This window comes from Somniosus microcephalus, chromosome 1 (genome assembly GCF_052327205.1).
Source record: "Somniosus microcephalus isolate GS21.2 chromosome 1, FLI_Smic_1.0, whole genome shotgun sequence".
NCBI classification, from domain to species: Eukaryota; Metazoa; Chordata; class Chondrichthyes; order Squaliformes; family Somniosidae; genus Somniosus; species Somniosus microcephalus.
The window spans coordinates 18607468-18626669 of record NC_140987.1 but is presented as its reverse complement, the minus strand read 5'-3'; the positions used below and the strand labels follow the sequence as shown (position 1 = coordinate 18626669).

The 19202-nt window shown below is 46.3% G+C and overlaps 1 protein-coding gene across 1 annotated transcript in view; it reads left to right on the top strand.

The window, feature by feature from the left end:
* Positions 1–13781, top strand: part of LOC147123965 (DNA polymerase nu-like) — a 176709-nt gene extending 162928 nt beyond the window's left edge. The window contains exon 8 of the mRNA XM_085972254.1: positions 11199–13781. Coding sequence (XP_085828380.1) covers positions 11199–11282 — 84 coding nt within the window. The 3' untranslated portion in view covers positions 11283–13781. The remainder of the gene's footprint in view (positions 1–11198) is intronic.
* Positions 13782–19202: the final 5421 nt, after the last annotated feature.

Genomic DNA, 19202 nt, shown 5'->3' with positions numbered 1-19202 from the left:
GGGGGCTTGCCGCGCGTGCAAGCCCCCGATGTGCGCTCACCCTGCGCGCCGACATCTGAAACCTGGCCCGCAGTGGATTTCCTTTCACAGGCCAGGTTCTGATGTCGGCGCGCTGTGCTAACCTGACCCAGCGGCGTAGTTAGTGCGATGTGCCGGCTGGGATCAGGTGAGCACTGTTCAGCCAATCAGGGGAGGGGAAACTTCATTCATAAGTTTGAGAGTAAGAACTGTCAAACTCATGAGAAGTACTGCACCCCAAAACACTACTTAAACTTTAAATAAAATTTTAAAAAACATCCCAATCATTAAATTAAGTATAAATAAGTTAAAAAAAATAATTTAAACAATTTTTTTTTGAAAAAAATAAATTTTTAATAAAAAGGGTCTAAAACTAAACTTACCTTATTGTAGATTCTTTAAAATAATAAACCTGTGGGAAAAAAATTTCTAAATTGCACTAAAACACCACTTACCTGTAAAAATAAATACTTACGTGTGCTTTTTACAAGCGTAAAGACCGGAGGCCTTTACACATGCGCAAATCCCCCAAAACACAGGAAATCCAAGACGCACGCGCTGCCCCCTACAGCGCACGGGCTAGCCTCTTCAACTCTTGGGTGAGAGGAGAGGAAATGCCGGTTTTCAGCGCCTGCGCTGTGCATGCTGAAAACCGGCATTTCCTCCGGCCAGACGCATGAGTACCCCTTCCGTACTCACGCGTTTGGGGAGGAATTTCTGCCCCATTAAAACAGACACGTAGTTTGGATGAGAGAAAAAATCAAGTTTTATTAACTAAATAAACTACAATCCAAGAATAAACTATACCACACGAACACAGTAAAATTGCTTAACGTGGGGTAAGGCAGACGGCAAAAACGAGAGGTAAGTGACTACAATGTTGGTTAAACAATCTTAGCAATATCCCCTTAAATTACCATCCCCCAAGCTCCTGCTACGTTGCCTTGTTGAGGAGTCAGAACACCCTGCTCACCTGTGGTCCAGCGAAGTAAGAGGCCAGATAGCTTCTCAGCCGTTATCTTTATACCTGGTCAGGTCCTGCTGTTCTGCCCTGCAAGGGCTGTGTGCAAAATTCCCCGCCCAAAGAGTCCAATACACAAGAGAAAGCTGTGATTGGCTAACTCAAAGTGGTTAGACTGGGTTAATGTGTCTTCCGGAGCTCCCTGGGCTGAAACAAAAGAGAATGCAACAGCCCTATTGTCCAGAATGCTAAGTGATTTAGACCCATTCAATTGTTAAACGTTTCCCATTCAAGGTACAAAAGTCTCTTCTGCAGTTTAGATGTATCCACTCGATTGCTTTGTAAACAAAGCATTGTCCTTTGTCTTCGGCCATGTGGTGACAGCCATTTTTATCCCTGGAAATTTAAAAGCACAACGCCCAGGGATTCTTTAATCAAAAAAATTGATCTTCAGAACTGTAAATTATTGCGAATTCTTACAACACGAGCCTCCTCCCACTCTATTTACTTCATCTCACCCTATCAGCATATCCTCTATTCCTTTCTTCATGAAACACAAAAGGTTAGCATGTAGGTACATCAAGTAATCAAAAAGGCAAATGGAATGTTGGCCTTTATTGCAAGGGGGTTGGAGTATAAAAGTAGGGAAGTCCTGCTACAACTGTACAGGGCGTTGGTGAGACCACACCTTGAGTACTGCGTACAGTTTTGGTTTCTTTATTTAAGGAAGGATATACTTGCATTGGAGGCAGTTCAGAGATGATTCACAAGGTTAATTCCAGAGATGAGGGGGTTGACTTACGAAGAAAGGTTGAGCGGGTTGGGCCTATACTCATTGGAATTTAGAAAAATGAGAGGTTGATCTTATTGAAACATATAAGATACTGAGGGGGCTCGACAAGGTAGATGCAGAGAGGATCTAGAACTCGGGGGCATAATTTCAGAATAAAGGGTCGCCCTTTTAGAACTGAGATGAGGAGGAATTTCTTCTCTCAGAGGGTCGTAAATCTGTGGAATTCTCTGCCCCAGAGAGCTGTGGAGGCTGGGTCATTAAATACATTTAAGGTGGCGATAGACAGATTTTTGCAAGATAAGGGAGTGAAGGGTTATGGGGAGCGGGCTGGGAAGTGGCTTTGAGCCCAAGATCAGCCATGATCTTATTGAATGGCGGAGCAGGCTCGAGGGGCCAAATGGCCTTTTCCTGCTCCTATTTCTTATGTTCTTATGTCCTTCCTCACGGGCTCATCCAACTTTCCCTTAAAGGCATCTATGCTCTTTGTGTCAACCAATCCCTGTGATAGCGAGTCCCACATTCTCACCACTCTCTGGGTAAAGAGGTTTTTCCTGAATTCTTCATTGGATTTATTAGTGACTATTTTGTATTTATGGCCCATAGTCAGTAACTCGGAGCCAGCACAAATGCCGGTGTAGTAACCTGGCCACCTAACGCCGGCCATCGCGTATAGCGGGCACATTGCCTTTGCACAAACGTGCTTGCTGTACGCAGTGGGAGCTGCAATCCCATTCTCCGTGAAAGGAATCAGATTCCCGGCTTTTGCCTATTGTCCGCTCCTCTCCTCATCACTTGCTCGTCTAGTTCTGATGAGTCGCATACACCCAGCCATCCCCCCTCCTTCCCTCCACCCCAGCCCCCTGTCTTTTCCCGTTCCGGATGCTGATGGGTCTGCTGTGTATTTTTCCAGCGAGTTCTGATGTCAGTTCAGTAATCCCAGAACGGTTCGATTTACTGCTTTCACCGCAGACCGAGTGAAGCTGCCTTGCGAAGATTCACAGTGGGGTCGATATACGCACACATTGAGTAATAACAGTCTGCAATAAATCAAATCAATTCTCCGAGCTCATGCAAAACTGAATAATTTGAATAATAAAAGAGCAGCGATTAGTTCCTTGTTTTATGAGAAGAAAGGAATGTAGCCACGAGAACATTAAAAAGATTAAGGATATTATGCACACGATTAAATTTATAATGCCAACTTGTCTGGAAACGTAGAGTTTTACTTAACAACAAGTTTAAGCTGTATTAGAGCGATTGTTACAAATGGCTATATGGCCTTTTATGAATTATAGAGCCAAGTCCCTAACCTAAATGAATGAGTTTTACACCTCCTGAACCTGCGGCCTCTACCGCCTAGAAGGACAAGGGCAGCAGGCGCATGGGAACACCGCCACCACCAAGTTCCCCTCCAAGTCACACACCAGCCTGACTTCGACTCCGTTCCTACATCGTCGCTGGGTCGAAATCCTGGAGCTCCCTCCCTAACAGCACTGTGGGAGTGCCTTCATCACACAGACTGCAGCGGTTCAAGAAGGCGGCTCACCACCACCTTCTGAAGGGATGGGCAATAAATGCTGGCCTTGCCAGCGCCGCCCACATCCCACGAACGAATTAAAAAAAAAATAGAATTAGTGAATTTACAGCAGAGAAACAGGCCATCTGGTCTCTGCCGGTGTTTATTTTCCACATGATACTCCTCCCACCTTACTCCATCTTACCGTATCAGCTTATCCTTCTTTTCCTTTCTCCCTCAAGCGTTTATCTAGCTTCCCCTTAAAGGCATCTATGCTTTTCGCCTCACCCACTCCCTGTGGTAGCGAGTTCCACATTCTAACCACTCTCTGAGTAAAGAAGTTTCTCCTGCATTCCTTATTTCATTTGTTAGTGACGATCATATTTATGACTCCCCTAGTTTTGGATGGAGTAGAGAATGTGGATACAGTCTATCGTTGCAATTATATGGCGCTAATGTCCCCTTTAAGCTGCGCAGCTCTCTGCAGCTCCCGTGCAGCTCTCTTCAGCTCCCGTGCAGCTCTCTGCAGCTCCCACGCAGCTCTCTGCAGCTCCCGCGCAGCCGGCTCATTGGCTTACCGGCTTTTAATGGGCTGTATAACCCCTTAAAGGGGCCACACACCCTCCAAAAAACATTACAGGAACATTGTTCAGCGCATACCAATCTGAGACCAGTCCATGGCTGAGTAGGCAGTATTCACAGAGATCAGAGCTACATTGCCACTTAGACTTCTTGAACTCCTCAGTAAATTCCAAAGCCAGTTGCAGCCCACACGCTCAGTGGATGCCTGCCTGACAACCACACAGACATTTATACTTGTGCACATCATCCCAAAATGAAGCATTGGAAGTGAAATTAACAACTTAAAGAAAAATAAAACTTTTGTTCAACCTGTGGGATTTAGAGGCCAAAAAAGTTGGCGTTTATCTCATGGTTTATTAAGGAGAAGTTTGATAAATGCGTGTGGGGGAAAAGGATACGTTGATGGGGCTAGTTGAAGAAGGATGGGAGGAGGCTCGTGTGGAGCATAAACACCGGCATGAACCAGTTGGGCCGAATGGCCTGTTTCTGTGCTGTAAATTCGATGTCGTTTATCGCTGTGCTTCAGTTTTGCTCTACCTCCTGCTCTACAATCGCACTCTGGGAGACTGGTGTTACACTGCTGCCTGCGACTGGAAACCGGTTCTGAATGTACCCACCTGCCAGGGTTTCCACCTTTGCTGCATTCCGGAGTCAGTTCTCTGATCTAACTCTACTGTTTTCTGTGACACAAAAAGAGCTGTATAACTGCAGTCCACGATAGGTAGATTGTACGTGGTCTGGGGAAGCTTGTTGGGATGAATGGCCTTTCACAATTCCAAGTGTGGTACCCAGTCACTTTCAATGTTTCCATTTTCATTTAAATGACATAGGATTACATAGGATATACGGCACAGAAACAGGCCATTTGGCCCAACCAGTCCATGCCGACGTTTATGCTCCACTCGAGCCTCCTCCCGTCTTTCCTCATCTAAATCTATCAGCATAATCCTCTATTCCCTTCTCCCTCACACGCTTATCTCGCCTCCCCTTAAATGCATCTGTACTATTCGCGTCAGCTACTCCCTGTGGTAGCGAGTTCCACATTCTCACCAGTCTTAGGGTAAAAAAGTTTCTTCTGAATTCCCCATTGGATTTCTTGGTGACTATCTTATATCCTTTTTATAATATGGCAACCAGAACTGTACGCAGTACACTATGTGTGGTCTAACCATGGTTCGATACAGATTTAGCATAACTTCCCTACTTTTCAATTCTATACCTCTAGGAATAAACCCTAGTGCTTGGTTTGCTTTTTTTAATGCATTACTTGATGTGATTTATTACTTTTTGTTGTGAACTAGCAGATCTGCAATGGTGTTGTTGATGGCCAGAGAATATATTGGCCCAGTAATTCCGGGCCCAACGCGTGAGTACGGACGGGGTACTCACGCGTGGGCCCGATGGAAGTGCCGGTTTTCAGCATGCACAGCGCATGCGCGGAAAACCGGCATTTCCTGTCCTCTGAACCAAGGGGCTCAGAGGGCGAACGCGTGCGCGCAGGACTCTGCGCGTGCGCGCTGAAATTCCTTTTTTTCCACAGGTTTGCGCGTGTGTAAGGGCCTCTCCTTTTTACGAATGTAAAAAGGAGATGTAAGGACTTCATTCTTTAAGGTAAGTGGTCTATTACTTAAAATTATAACATTTTTTCCACAGCTTTATTGTTTTTAAGGACTTTACAGTAAGGTAAGTGTAGTTTTAGACCCGATTTTTAAAAAAATTATTTTTTTCATAAATTTGATTAATTGTTTAAAATTGTTTTTTAAAGTTATTTATAGTTCATTTAGTTAGTGGGATGTTTTTAAAAATTTTATTTAAAGTTTAACTAGTGTTTTGGGCGCCCGTACTTTTCATGAGTTTGACAGTTCTTACTATCAAACTCATGAATGAAGTTTCCCCTCTCCTGATTGGCTGCACAGTGTTCACCTGATCCCAGCTGGCACATCGAACTAACTACACTGCTGGATCAGGTAAGCACAGCGCGCCGACATCTGAACCGGAATTCCAAGCAGGCCCAGGCTTCAGATGTCGGCGCGCCGGGTGAGTGCACATCGGGGGCTTGCACGCGCGGCAAGCCCCCGAACCTAATTTCTGGGCCATTGTTTTCTAGCACCCTCCATAAACTTCAGCTCATCCAGAACTCTGCTGCCCGTCCTAACTCGCACCGAGTCCCCCTCTGCTCGCTGACCTACATTGGCTCCCGGTCTGCCAAAGCCTCTATCTCATTGAAACTTATAAAATTCTGACAGGACTGGACAGATTAGATGCAGGAAGGATGTTCCCGATGGTCGGGGAGTCCAGAACCAGGGGTCACAGTCTAAGGATAAGGGGTAGGCCATTTAGGACAGAAATGAGGAGGAATTTCTTCACCCAGAGAGTGGTGAACCTGTGGAATTCTCTGCCACAGAAGGCAGTGGAGGCCAATTCATGAAATATATTCAAGAAGGAGTTGGATATATTTCTTAAGGCTAAAGGGATCAAGGGGTATGAGGAGAAAGCAGGGACCGGGTACTGAATTTGGATGATCAGCCATGATCTCATTGAATGGCGGAGCAGGCTCGAGGGGCCGAATGGCCTACTCCTACTCCTATCTTCTATGTTTCTATATTTAATATTCTCACCCTCGTGTTCAAATCCTTCCATGGCCTCGCCCTGTCTTATCTCTGTAACCTTCTCCTGCTGTACAATCCCTCCGAGACCTCTGCATTTCTCCAATTCTGGCCTCTTGCGCATCCCCAAATTTAATTGCTCCACCATTGGCGGCCGTGCCTTCAGCTGCCTGAGCCCTAAGCTCTGGAATTCCCTCCGCCTCTCTACCTGTTTACCTCTCTCTTCTCCTTTGCATATAGACACCAACGATATAGGTAAAAAACGGGATGAGGTCCTAAAAGTGGAATATAGGGAGTTATCATTTATCTGTAGTGTAATTGGTGGGATTGATTTGATTTAATTTAATTTCAATTAATTAAAGGTTAAGTCATGGCAGGACAGCCCGGTGCCATGGTATGCTCCTCCTGCGCTATGTGGGAACTCAGGGACATTTCCTGTGTCCCTGAGAACTACGTGTGCAGGAAATGTGTCCAGCTGCAGCTGCTGGCAGACCGCATTGCGGTGCTGGAGCAGCGATTGGATACAACTGGACCATTCGCGATGCTGAGGACGTTGTGAATAGCACGTTTAATCAGTTGGTCACACCGCAGATAAAGGTGGCACAGGCAGAAAGGGAACGGGTGACCAACAGGCAGAGTAGTAGGCACAGGCAGGTAGTGCGGGGGTCTGCTGTGGCCATCCCTCTCTCAAACAGATATACCGCTTTGCATACTGATGCGGGGGATGGCTTACCAGGGGAAGGCAGCAGCAGCCAACTTCCTGGCACCAGGGGTGGTTCTGCTGCACAGGACAGGAGGGAAAAGAGGGAGAGCTATAGTAATAGGGGATTCAATTGTAAGGGGAATAGATAGGCGTTTCTGCAGCCGCAAACGAGACTCCAGGATGGTGTGTTGCCTCCCTGGTGCAAGGGTCAAGGATGTCTCAAAGCGGCTGCAGAACATCTTGGAAGGGGAGGGTGAACAGCCAGTTGTCGTGGTGCATATAGGCACCAACGATATAGGTAAAAAACGGGATAAGGTCCTAAAAGGGAGTTAGGAGGTAAATTTAAAAATAGGACCTCAAAGGTAGTAATCTCAGGATTGCTACCAGTGCCACGTGCTAGTCAGAGTAGAAATAGAAGGATATTTCAGATGAATACGTGGCTAGAGGAATGGTGCGAGGGGGAGGGATTCAATTTCCTGGGACATTGGAACCGGTTCTGGGGGAGGTGGGACCAGTTCAAACCGGACGGTTTGCACCTGCGCAGAGCCGGGACCGATGTCCTAGGGGGAGTGTTTGCTAGTGCTCTGGGGGAGGGTTTAAACTAAAATGGCAGGGGGTTGGGAACCTGAGCAGGGAGACAGAGGAAAGGGAAACAAGGATAAAAGCAAAAGATAGGAAGGAGAAAAACAAAAGTGGCAGTCAGAGAAATCAACGGTTTAAATCAAACATGGCCACAGTAAATAATAATTCTAATAGGTCTAAGAGTGTTAAAAAAACAAGCCTGAAGGCTTTGTGTCTTAATGCGAGGAGCATTCGTAATAAGCTGGATGAATTGGCTGCGCAAATAGAGGTAAATGAATATGATTTGATTGGGATTATGGAAACATGGCTCCAGGGTGGCCAAGGCTGGGAACTCAACATCCAGGCAGGGGTATTCAATATTCAGGAAAGATAGACAAAAAGGAAAAGGAGGTGGGGTAACATTGCTGGTTAAAGAGGAGATTAACACAATAGTAAGGAAGGATATTAGCTCTGATGATGTGGAATCTGTATGGGTAGAACTGAGAAATACCAAGGGGCAGAAAACGTTAGTGGGAGTGGTATATAGACCTCCAAACAGTAATGCGGAGGTTGGGGATGGCATTAAAAGGGAAATTAGAGAAGCGTGCAATAAGGGCACAGCAGTCATCATGGGTGACTTTAATCTACATATAGATTGGGCTAACCAAATTAGTAACAATGCTGTGGAGGAGGAATTCCTGGAGTGTTTACAGGATGGTTTCCTGGACGAATATGTTGAGGAACCAACCAGAGATCAGGCCATCTTAGACTGGGTATTATGTAATGAGAAAGGATTAATTAGCAATCTTGTTGTACGAGGCCCCTTGGTTCGGAGTGATCATAATATGATCGATTTCTTCATTAAGATGGAGAATGAAGTTGTTGACTCAGAGACTAGGGTCCTGAATTTAAATAAAGGAAACTACGATGGTCTGAGGCGCGAGTTGGGTAGGATTGATTAGGGAATGTCACTCAAAGGGTTGACGGTGGATAGGCAATGGCAAACATTCAAAGACCGCATGGATGAACTACAGAATTTGTTCATCCCAGTTTGGCATAAAAATAAAACAAAAAAGGTGACTCAACCGTGGCTAACAAGGGAAATTAGGAATAGCATAAGATCCAAGGAGAGGACATATAAATTGGCCAGAAAAAACATTAAACCTGAGGATTGGGAGCAGTTTAGGATTCAACAAAGGAGGACAAAGGGATTAATTAAGAAGGGGAAAATTGAATATGAGAGTAAGCTTTCAGGGAACATAAAAACTGACTGTAAAAGCTTTTATAGATATGTGAAGAGAAAAAGATTGGTGAACTCAAGCGTAGGTCCCTTGCAGTCAGAATCAGGGGAATTTATAATGGGGAACAAAGAAATGGCAGACCAACTAAATACATATTTTGGTTCTGTCTTCACAAAGGAGGACACAAATAACCTCCCAGAGATATCGGGGAACATAGGGTCTGTTGAAAGGGAGGAACGTAGGGTCTGATGAAAGGGAGGAACTGAAAGAAATCAGTATTTGTAGGGGAATGGTGTTAGGGAAATTGATGGGATTGAAGGCCAATAAATCCCCAGGGCCTGATAATCTACATCCTAGGGTGCTTAAGGAAGTGGCCCTAGAAATAGTAGATGCATTGCTGATCATCTTCCAACATTCGATGGACTCTGGAACAGTTCCCATGGATTGGAGGGTAGCTAATGTTACCCCACTATTCAAAAAAGGTGGTAGAGAGAAAACGGAGAATTACAGACCGGTAAGTCTGACATCGGTAGTGGGGAAAATGCTAGAGTCCATTATAAAAGATGTAATAGCAGAGCACTTGGAAAACAGTGACAGGATCGGACAAAGTCAACATGGATTTACAAAAGGTAAATCGTGCTTGACTAATCTACTGGAATTTTTTGAGGTTGTAACTGGTAAAATAGAAAAGGGAGAACCAGTGGATGTGGTGTATTTGGACTTTCAGAAGGCTTTCGATAAGGTCCCACATAAGAGATTAGCGTGTAAAGTTAAGGCACATGGGATTGGGGGCAAGGTATTGACTTGGATAGAGAACTGGTTGGCAGACAGGAAGCAAAGAGTTGGAATAAACGGGTCTTTTTCCGAGTGGCAGGCAGTGACTAGTGGGGTACCGCAGGGATCGGTCCTTGGACCCCAGCTATTCACAATATATATTAATGATCTAGACTATGGAGCTAGATGTAATATTTCCAAATTTGCAGATGACACAAAGCTGGGTGGGCGTGTGTGCTGTGAGGAGGATGCCGAGAAACTCCAGGATGATTTGGACAGGTTTAGTGATTGGGCAGAAGCATGGCAGATGCAATATAACGTGGATAAATGTGAGGTTATCCACTTTGGTAGCAAAAACAGGAAGGCAGATTATTATCTGAATGGCAATAGATTGGGAGAAGGGGAAGTGCAAAGAGACCTGGGTGTCCTTGTGCACCAGTCGCTGAAGGTAAGCATGCAGGTGCAGCAGGCGGTTAAGAAGGCAAATGGTATGTTGGCCTTCGTAGCGAGAGGGTTCGAGTACAGGAACAAGGATGTTTTGCTGCAGTTGTGCAGGGCCTTGGTGAGACCACATCTTGAGTATTGTGTGCAGTTTTGGTCGCCTTATCTGAGGAAGGATGTTCTTGCCATGGAGGGAGTGCAGCGAAGATTCACCAGGCTGATACCTGGGATGGCAGGAATGACGTATGAGGAGAGATTGGGTCGATTGGGCTTATACTCGCTGGAGTTTAGAAGAATGAGAGGGGATCTCATTGAAACTTATAAAATTCTAACAGGACTGGACAGACTAGATGCAGGAAGGATGTTCCCGATGGTCGGGGAGTCCAGAACTAGGGGTCACAGTCTAAGGATAAGGGGTAAGCCATTTAGGACTGAAATGAGGAGGAATTTCTTCACCCAGAGAGTGGTGAACCTGTGGAATTCTCTACCACAGAAGGCAGTAGAGGCCAATTCATTAAATATATTCAAGGAGTTGGATATATTTCTTAAGGCTAAAGGGATCAAGGGATATGGAGAGAAGGCAGGGACAGGGTACTGAATTTGGATGATCAGCCATGATCACACTGAATGGCGGAGCAGGCTCGAGGGGCCGAATGGCCTACTCCTGCTCCTGTCTTCTATGTTTCTATGTTTCTATGTTTAAGACGCTCCTTATAACTTACCTCTTTGACAAGCTTTTGGCCACCTCTCCTATTATCTCCTATTGTGGCTCGATGTCAAATTCTGTTTGATAATCGCTCAGTGAAGTGCCTTGGGATGTTTTACTACATTAAACGTGCTATATAAATACAAGTTGTTGTTGGTTTATAACAATATGAGTATTATTATCGACAAGGTGTGATGTGGAAAGTGTTACAGGAAGTCAGTGTGACACTTCCGAGACGTACATGCTGCATGCAAGATTTTTAATACTTTATAGGTTCTTTTTTCTGTTCTTCACAGGTCCCTTTAAAAGTGTCGCTCACCTCTGGGAAGTCCTGGGGCTCAATGAGAGAGCTGCAAGATGTGGAGACTCCCAGCCAGTAACCGTGTCAACGTGTGGTTCACGATGTTTGCCAATGCTTTAATAAGCACCAATTGTCTTTTTGCTTTCATTGCTCCTAATGGCGTCATGCCTGTAACTTTGCTCTCTTTTTTCTGGAGCTTGGGACAAAACCAGGAACACTTAACTGTTTTTTACCAGATTGTATGGATTTCGTTCAATTGATGTAATCAGCAAAAATGTTGCTAAGCAGCCTTTTGGTTGCACTGTGTGGGGAAGCAGATTGTTTCCTCATAGTTTGTTTGAGGTTTGTGACTTTTGCTGGGTAGCAATTAACCATTAGTTGGTGTCTCCCTGACTGCGCTTGCTGTGATTGTGTCGCGGTTTTCAAGAGTTGTCACTGCTCAATCAAGATCCCTTCACCGAGTTTATAAGCAGAGTGCACGACAATGCAGCCAGTAACTCAAAGGTGTGGCCACTTGGGCCTCCTGGGAAGAATGTTTAGCTTAAATATAAAACTAGGAGAAAAGTAACATTTAAAAAAAATTGAAGGTGTTGCTGCTGCAGCAGAGATCAAGTCCCACCACAGCCAGAGAGGTAGCCTCACAGCCAAGAAGCAAGCAAGTGTAAAATGGGATTCATCAGTAACTTTCCTGCTGGCATTAATGCTATTTCCCTTTACATTATCATTTGTACACCGATTTTTCACTTAAATGTAGAAATAATTTCATCCAGTCAGTGGCATGGCTGCCATGGCCCTCACACGACTGTGCTGGTCGGTTTACGATCTCCCTCTGTGACCGTCTGATGCCGGATGAGGTTTGGACCACTGGGGATTTCATCAGTATGAACTCTCCAAGGCCAATCACTGGGCTGTGATATCTTGGGGATTTCATCAGTATGAACTCTCCGAGGCCAATCACTGGGCGGTGATATCTTGGGGATTTCATCAGTATGAACTCTCCAAGGCCAATCACTGGGCTGTGATATCTTGGGGATTTCATCAGTATGAACTCTCCGAGGCCAATCACTGGGCGGTGATATCTTGGGGATTTCATCAGTATGAACTCTCCGAGGCCAATCACTGGGCTGTGATATCTTGGAGAATTCATCAGTATGAACTCTCCGAGGCCAATCACTGGGCTGTGATATCTTGGAGAATTCATCAGTATGAACTCTCCGAGGCCAATCACTGGGCTGTGATATCTTGGAGAATTCATCAGTATGAACTCTCCGAGGCCAATCACTGGGCTGTGATATCTTGGGGATTTCATCAGTATGAACTTTCTGAGGCCAATTACTGGGCGGTGATATCTTGGGAAATTCATCAGTATGAACTCTCCGAGGCCAATCACTGGGCTGTGATATCTTGGAGAATTCATCAGTATGAACTCTCCGAGGCCAATCACTGGGCTGTGATATCTTGGAGAATTCATCAGTATGAACTCTCCGAGGCCAACCACTGGGCGGTGATATCTTGGGGATTTGATCAGTATGAACTCTCCAAGGCCAATCACTGGGCTGTGATATCTTGGGGATTTCATCAGTATGAACTCTCCGAGGCCAATCACTGGGCTGTGATATCTTGGAGAATTCATCAGTATGAACTCTCTGAGGCCAATCACTGGGCTATGATATCTTGGGGATTTCATCAGTATGAACTCTCCGAGGCCAACCACTGGGCGGTGATATCTTGGGGATTTGATCAGTATGAACTCTCCAAGGCCAATCACTGGGCTGTGATATCTTGGGGATTTCATCAGTATGAACTCTCCGAGGCCAATCACTGGGCGGTGATATCTTGGGGATTTCATCAGTATGAACTCTCCGAGGCCAATCACTGGGCGGTGATATCTTGGGGATTTCATCAGTATGAACTCTCTGAGGCCAATCACTGGGCTGTGATATCTTGGGGATTTCATCAGTATGAACTCTCCGAGGCCAATCACTGGGCGGTGATATCTTGGAGAATTCATCAGTATGAACTCTCCGAGGCCAATCACTGGGCTGTGATATCTTGGGGAATCCATCAATAGAGAAACATGACAGCCCTTCTATCTCACTCCAACTGACGTTGATTCAGCATGAGTAATATTGGTATCAGAGTGATGTATGAATATGGAGGAAATTGGGCGGAGGTGTTTCAGCATTGTCCCGCTCCACCAGACAGTGAAAGAATGATGCCTTGGATTCAGCAGCCACAATGGGGCAGGAGAGAAGCAAAAAAAAATTCTGTTCTGGCCCAAATGAATGAAAGCATGACACTGCTTTGCTGATTCTATCAGGGAGAGTTCATACTAATTAATTCCCCAAGATATCACACCCAGGAAAATCTCCTCACATGACACCCTCCCCCCCCCCCCGCAGCCCTTAAAGAGAGGCCTTTCCGAGGAAACTATGTGCCGAAATCTAGCCCTCAGTGTTCAAGTTGACCAGAATTGTTCTTAAATTGTCTGACGACTCCTGCGTCGTCGTGTGTCTAGCGTCTTTTTTTGTGGTGTCAGTATTTCAGAAAGTTCCCTTCATTAAATCTGCTGACTTCGTTCATTTGTATTCTTGTTGTGTTTTGCTCCAGTTCCCGCTGCTCAAGACTGCCCTCCTTGGAGTTCAGACAAAGTAGAGTAATGAGTAGTGCACTAACAGTCATGTAAAGCATATGGAAACATCCCCAATGTACAAATTGTACAAATCCCAAGCACTTTGAAGCCCTAATCAACTAAAGCCCCTTGATAGTAAGGCTATAAATAAATATATATATATTATATAAATAGAGTCATAGAGTACAAAAGCCAGGAAATTATGCTAAACCTATATTAAAACATCGGTTCAGCCCCAGCTGGAGTACTGTGTCCAATTCTGGGAACCACACTTTAGGAAGGACATGAATCTTTGGAGAGGGTGCAGAAGAGATTTACAAGAATGGTTCCAGGGATGAGGGATTACAGATACGTGGATAGACTGGAGAAGCTGGGGTTGTTCTTCTTGGAGCAGATTTGATAGAGATGTTTAAAATCATGAAGGGTTTAGACAGAATAAATAAAGAGAAACTGTTTCCAATGGCTGAAGCGTTGATAACCAGAGGACACAGATTTAAGGTGACTGGCCAAAGAACCAGAGGCGACCTGAGGAAAAACTTTTTAACTCAGCGAGTGGTTAGGATTTGGAATGTGCTGCCTGATAGGGCGGTGGATACAGATTCAATAGTAGCTTTCAAAAGAGAATTGAATAAATACTTGAAGGAGAAAAGGATTGCAGGGAGATGGGGAAAGAGCGGGGGAGTGGGGCTAACTGGATTGCTCTTCGAAAGAGCCGGCGCAGACTGGATGGGCCCAATGGCCTCCTTCTGTGCTGTACTATTCTATGATTCTATAATAGCAAACGGTTAATTATATACAATGACATAGAATGTACAGCACAGAAACAGGCCATTCGGCCCAACAGCTCTATGCCGGAGTTTATGCTCCACGTGAGCCTCCTCCTTCCTTCATCTCACCCTATCACCATATCCTTCCATTCCTTTCTCCCTCATATACTTATCTAAATGAAATACTTCAATAGATGAATACTCTAAAACTACTTCTGCAGCAAATAGTCCTCAACATTGACTCCGGACTCCATGAAGTCTCGTGGCTTCAGGTCAAGTATGGGCAAGGAAACCTCCTGCTGATTACCACCTACCGCCCTCCCTCAGCTGATGAATCAGTACTCCTCCATGTTGAACACCACTTGGAAGAAGCACTGAGAGTAGCAAGGGCACAAAATGTACTCTGGGTGGGGGACTTCAATGTCCATCACCAAGAGTGGCTCGGTAGCACCACGACTTGAGTCCTGAAGGACATAACTGCCAGTCTGGGCCTGCGACAGGTGGTGAGTGAACCAACACAAGGGAAAAACCTACTTGACCTCGTCCTCACCAATCTACCTGTCGCAGATGCATCTGTCCATGACAGTATTGGTAGCAGTGACCACCGCACAGTCATTGTGGAGACGAAGTCCCGTCTTCACACTGAGGACACCCTTCATCGTGTTGTGTGGCACTACCACCATGCTAAATGGGATAGATACAGAACAGATCTAGCAGCTCAAACTGGGCATCCATAAGGCGTTGTGGGCCATCAGCAGCAGCAGAATTGTATTCCACCACAATCTGTAACCTCATGGCCCGGCATATCCCTCACTCTACCATTACCATCAAGCCAGGGGACCAACCCTGGTTCAATAAGGAGTGCAGAAGAGCATGCCAGGAGCAGCACCAGGCATACCTAAAAATGAGGTGCCAACCTGGGGAAGCTGCAACAGAGGACTACATGCATGCTAAAAAGCGGAAGCAGCATGCTATAGCCAGGGCTAAGCGATCTCACAATCAACGGATCAGATCAAAGCTCTGCAGTCCTGCCACATCCAGTTGTGAATGGTGGTGGACCATTAAACAACTAACGGGAGGAGGAGGCTTCATGCATATCCCCATCCTCAATGATGGTGGAGCCCAACACGTGAGTGCAAAAGACAAGGCTGAAGCGTTTGCAACCATCTTCAGCCAGAAGTGCCGAGTGGATGATCCATATCGGCCTACTTCCGAGGTCCCCACCATCACAGAAGCCAGTCTTTAGCCAATTCGATTCACTCCATGTGATATACAGAAATGGCTGAACGCACTGGATACAGCAAAGGCTATGGGCCCCGACAACATCCTGGCTATCGTGCTGAAGACTTGTGCTCCAGAACTAGCTGCGCCTCTAGCCAAGCTGTTCCAGTACAGCTACAACACTGGCATCTATCCGACAATGTGAAAAACTGCCCAAGTATGTCCTGTCCACAAAAAGCAGGACAAATCCAACCTGGCCAATTACTGCCCCATCAGTCTACTTTCAATCATCAACAAAGTGATGGAAGGTGTCTTCGACAGTGCTATCAAGCGGCACTTACTCACCAATAACCTGCTCACTGATGCCCAGTTTGGGTTCCGCCAAAACCACTCGGCTCCCGACCTCATTACAGCCTTGGTCCAAACATGGACAAAGGAGCTGAATTCCAGAGGTGAGGTGAGAGTGACTGCCCTTGACATCAAGGCAGCATTTGACAGAGTGTGGCATCAAGGAGCCCTAGTAAAACTGAAGTCAATGGGAATCGGGGGGAAAACGTTCCAGTAGCTGGAGTCATACCTAGCACAAAAGGAAGATGGTTGTGATGGTTGCAGGTCAATCATCACAACCCTAGGACATTGCTGCAGGAGTTCCTCAGGGCGGTGTCCTAGGCCCAACCATCTTCAGCTGCTTCATCAATGACCTTCCCTCCAACATAAAGTCAGAAATGAGGATGTTCGCTGATGACTGCACATTGTACAGCGCCATTCACAACTCCTCAGATAATGAAGCAATCCATGCCCGCATGCAACAAGACCTGGACGATGTTCATGCTTTGGCTGATAAGTGGCAGGTAACATTCGCGCCACAGAAGTGCCAGGCAATGAGTATCTCCCAACAAGCGAGAGTCTTAATCACCTCCCCTTGACATTCAATGGCATTACCATCGCCAAATCCCCCACCATCAACATCCTGGGGGTCACCATTGACCAGAAACTTAACTGGACCAGCTACATAAATACTGTGGCAACAAGAACAGGTCAGAGGCTAGGTATTCTGCGGCGAGTGTCTCACCTCCTGACTCCCCAAAGCCTTTCCACCATCTACAAGGCACAAGTAAGGAGTGTGATGGAATACTCTCCACTTGCCTGGATGAGTGCAGCTCCAACAACACTCAAGATGCTCGACACCATCCAGGACAAAACAGCCCGTTTGATTGGCACCCCATCCACCACCTTAAACATTCCATTCCTCCACCACTGGCGTACCATGGCTGCAGTGTGTACCATCTACAAGATCCACTGCAGCAACTCGCCAAGGCTTCTTCGGCAGCACCTCCCAAACCCACAACCTCTTCCACCTAGAAGGACAAGGGCAGCAGGCGCATGGGAACACCACCACCTCCAAGTTCCCCTCCAAGTCACACAGCATCCTGACTTAGAAGTATATCGCCGTTCCTTCATCGTCGCTGGGTCAAAATCCTGGAACTGCCTCCCTAACAGCACTGTGGGAGTACCTTCACCACATGGACTGCAGCAGTTCAAGAAAGTGGCTCACCACCACCTTCTCAAGGGCAACTAAGGATGGGCAATAAATGCTGGCCTTGCCAGTGACGCCCAGATCCCATAAGCGAATAAAAAACATGTTTTTACATTAATGAGTAGTACAATAATAATTACACTACCATCACATTCAATGGCGTGCATCAGCACAAGGAACAGCTCATGAGAAATATTATCTTGTAGCCCTCTATTGACAATTTGTAGTCTTGTTTTATAGTATTGTGCCAATTAGCACTGTTGCTTCATACAACCAGTGTTAGCATTGGAATATTCTCCACATTTAGTGTATAAAATCATGAGGGGCCTAGATAGAGTGGATGGGAAGGACCTATCTCCCTTAGCAGAGAGGTCAATAACCAGGGGGCATAGATTTAAAGTAATTGGTAGAAGGATTGGAGGGGAGTTGAGGAGAACTTTTTTCACCCAGAGGGTGGTAGATGCAGAAACCCTCATCACATTTAAAAAGTACTTGGATATGCCCTTGAAGTGCTGAAACCTGCAGGGCTACGGACCAAGAGCTGGAAAGTGGGATTAGGCTGGAGAGCTCTTTGTTGGCCGGCACAGACACGATGGGCCAAATGGCCTCCTTCTGTGCTGTAAATTTCTCTGATTCTATGATTACTAAGTTCCAATAGCAATATGACAATGAATGTTTAGGCAACTTATTACTCTAAAGCTTTTGTGCAGGATTTCAGTGATAAATGTGTAGTGCCCGTTCCCACAGTGCATTAACCTATAGATCCACCAGTATGTCGCTGCAGTATCTTGTCATCACAGTTCAACAGCAGCATTGTGTTGTGTCAGTTCTGGCTCTGTGGTAGCACTCTTACCTTTGAAGGTCACTGGTTCAAAAGCCCCCTTGAGGATTTGTGTCTCTAATCTATGCTTCCACCAACTGAATTCCACTTTCTTAACCTTCTCTGTTATTATTATGGGAATTTTTCCTCCTCTGACCCTTGACATGTTTAACAACAAGAGAGAGGGAAGGGGACTCTCAAACATTCAGGGGAAAGGGCGGGGTGCAGGTATTCGTGTTGACCTCTCGGGACGAATGCCTACTAAATAATTTAGTTCGAGTTCGGATGAATAATCACTAAGTTGTTTATTAACTGGAACTGACGAAATACAACAGGTAAGCTGGCTTTATACAGGAGCAATGCGAGATAGGCCTTACCCCGACGGGGACTCCACGAGGACTGAGTCTGTAGTCCTCGGGAGAGCGTGATGACGTCATCACGCTTAGTCATGTTTTCCCGCTCTTCGGATGCCATGTGACCGCGTCCTGACGCTAGCGCGTTGGCCCGTGCGTGGGGCGGTCACGTGACTCGCGCCGATACGTCGGCGTGTTCACCCGGTGCGGAGGCTGGCCGTTGAGGCCGAAGTCGCGACCGCGGTAGCAGGAGCTGGAGGCCGAGCTGAACCGGCGCTTGCCGCGGGGGATCGTGTCGCTCATGTCTGCCAGCCGATGCGGCCGAAGTCGCGGTAGGCCGGGCTGTGCCGGCGGCTGTCGCGCGTACGTCACGCAATGCGTGATGTGACGTCAGCGTGCTAGGGCGCGTCTTAAAGGGGCAACGGCCCCCACAGGTAAGTTAAAGGGGCAATGGCCCAAACAGGTAAGTAATACACGTACAGTTAGGTTAAAGTGAATTATATACATTATATGTGTAAGGGACACCCGGTGGAACCGCCACATGCGCCCCCCCAGAATTCGCTTTAACGAAAGTCCAAAGATGAGATGGTCTGACGAGCAGTTGGTCTCAGTGGGCGTGCTGTCTCGACTTGGCGGGCGAGGTCTGAAGATGCTAGTCGTCAGCGGATC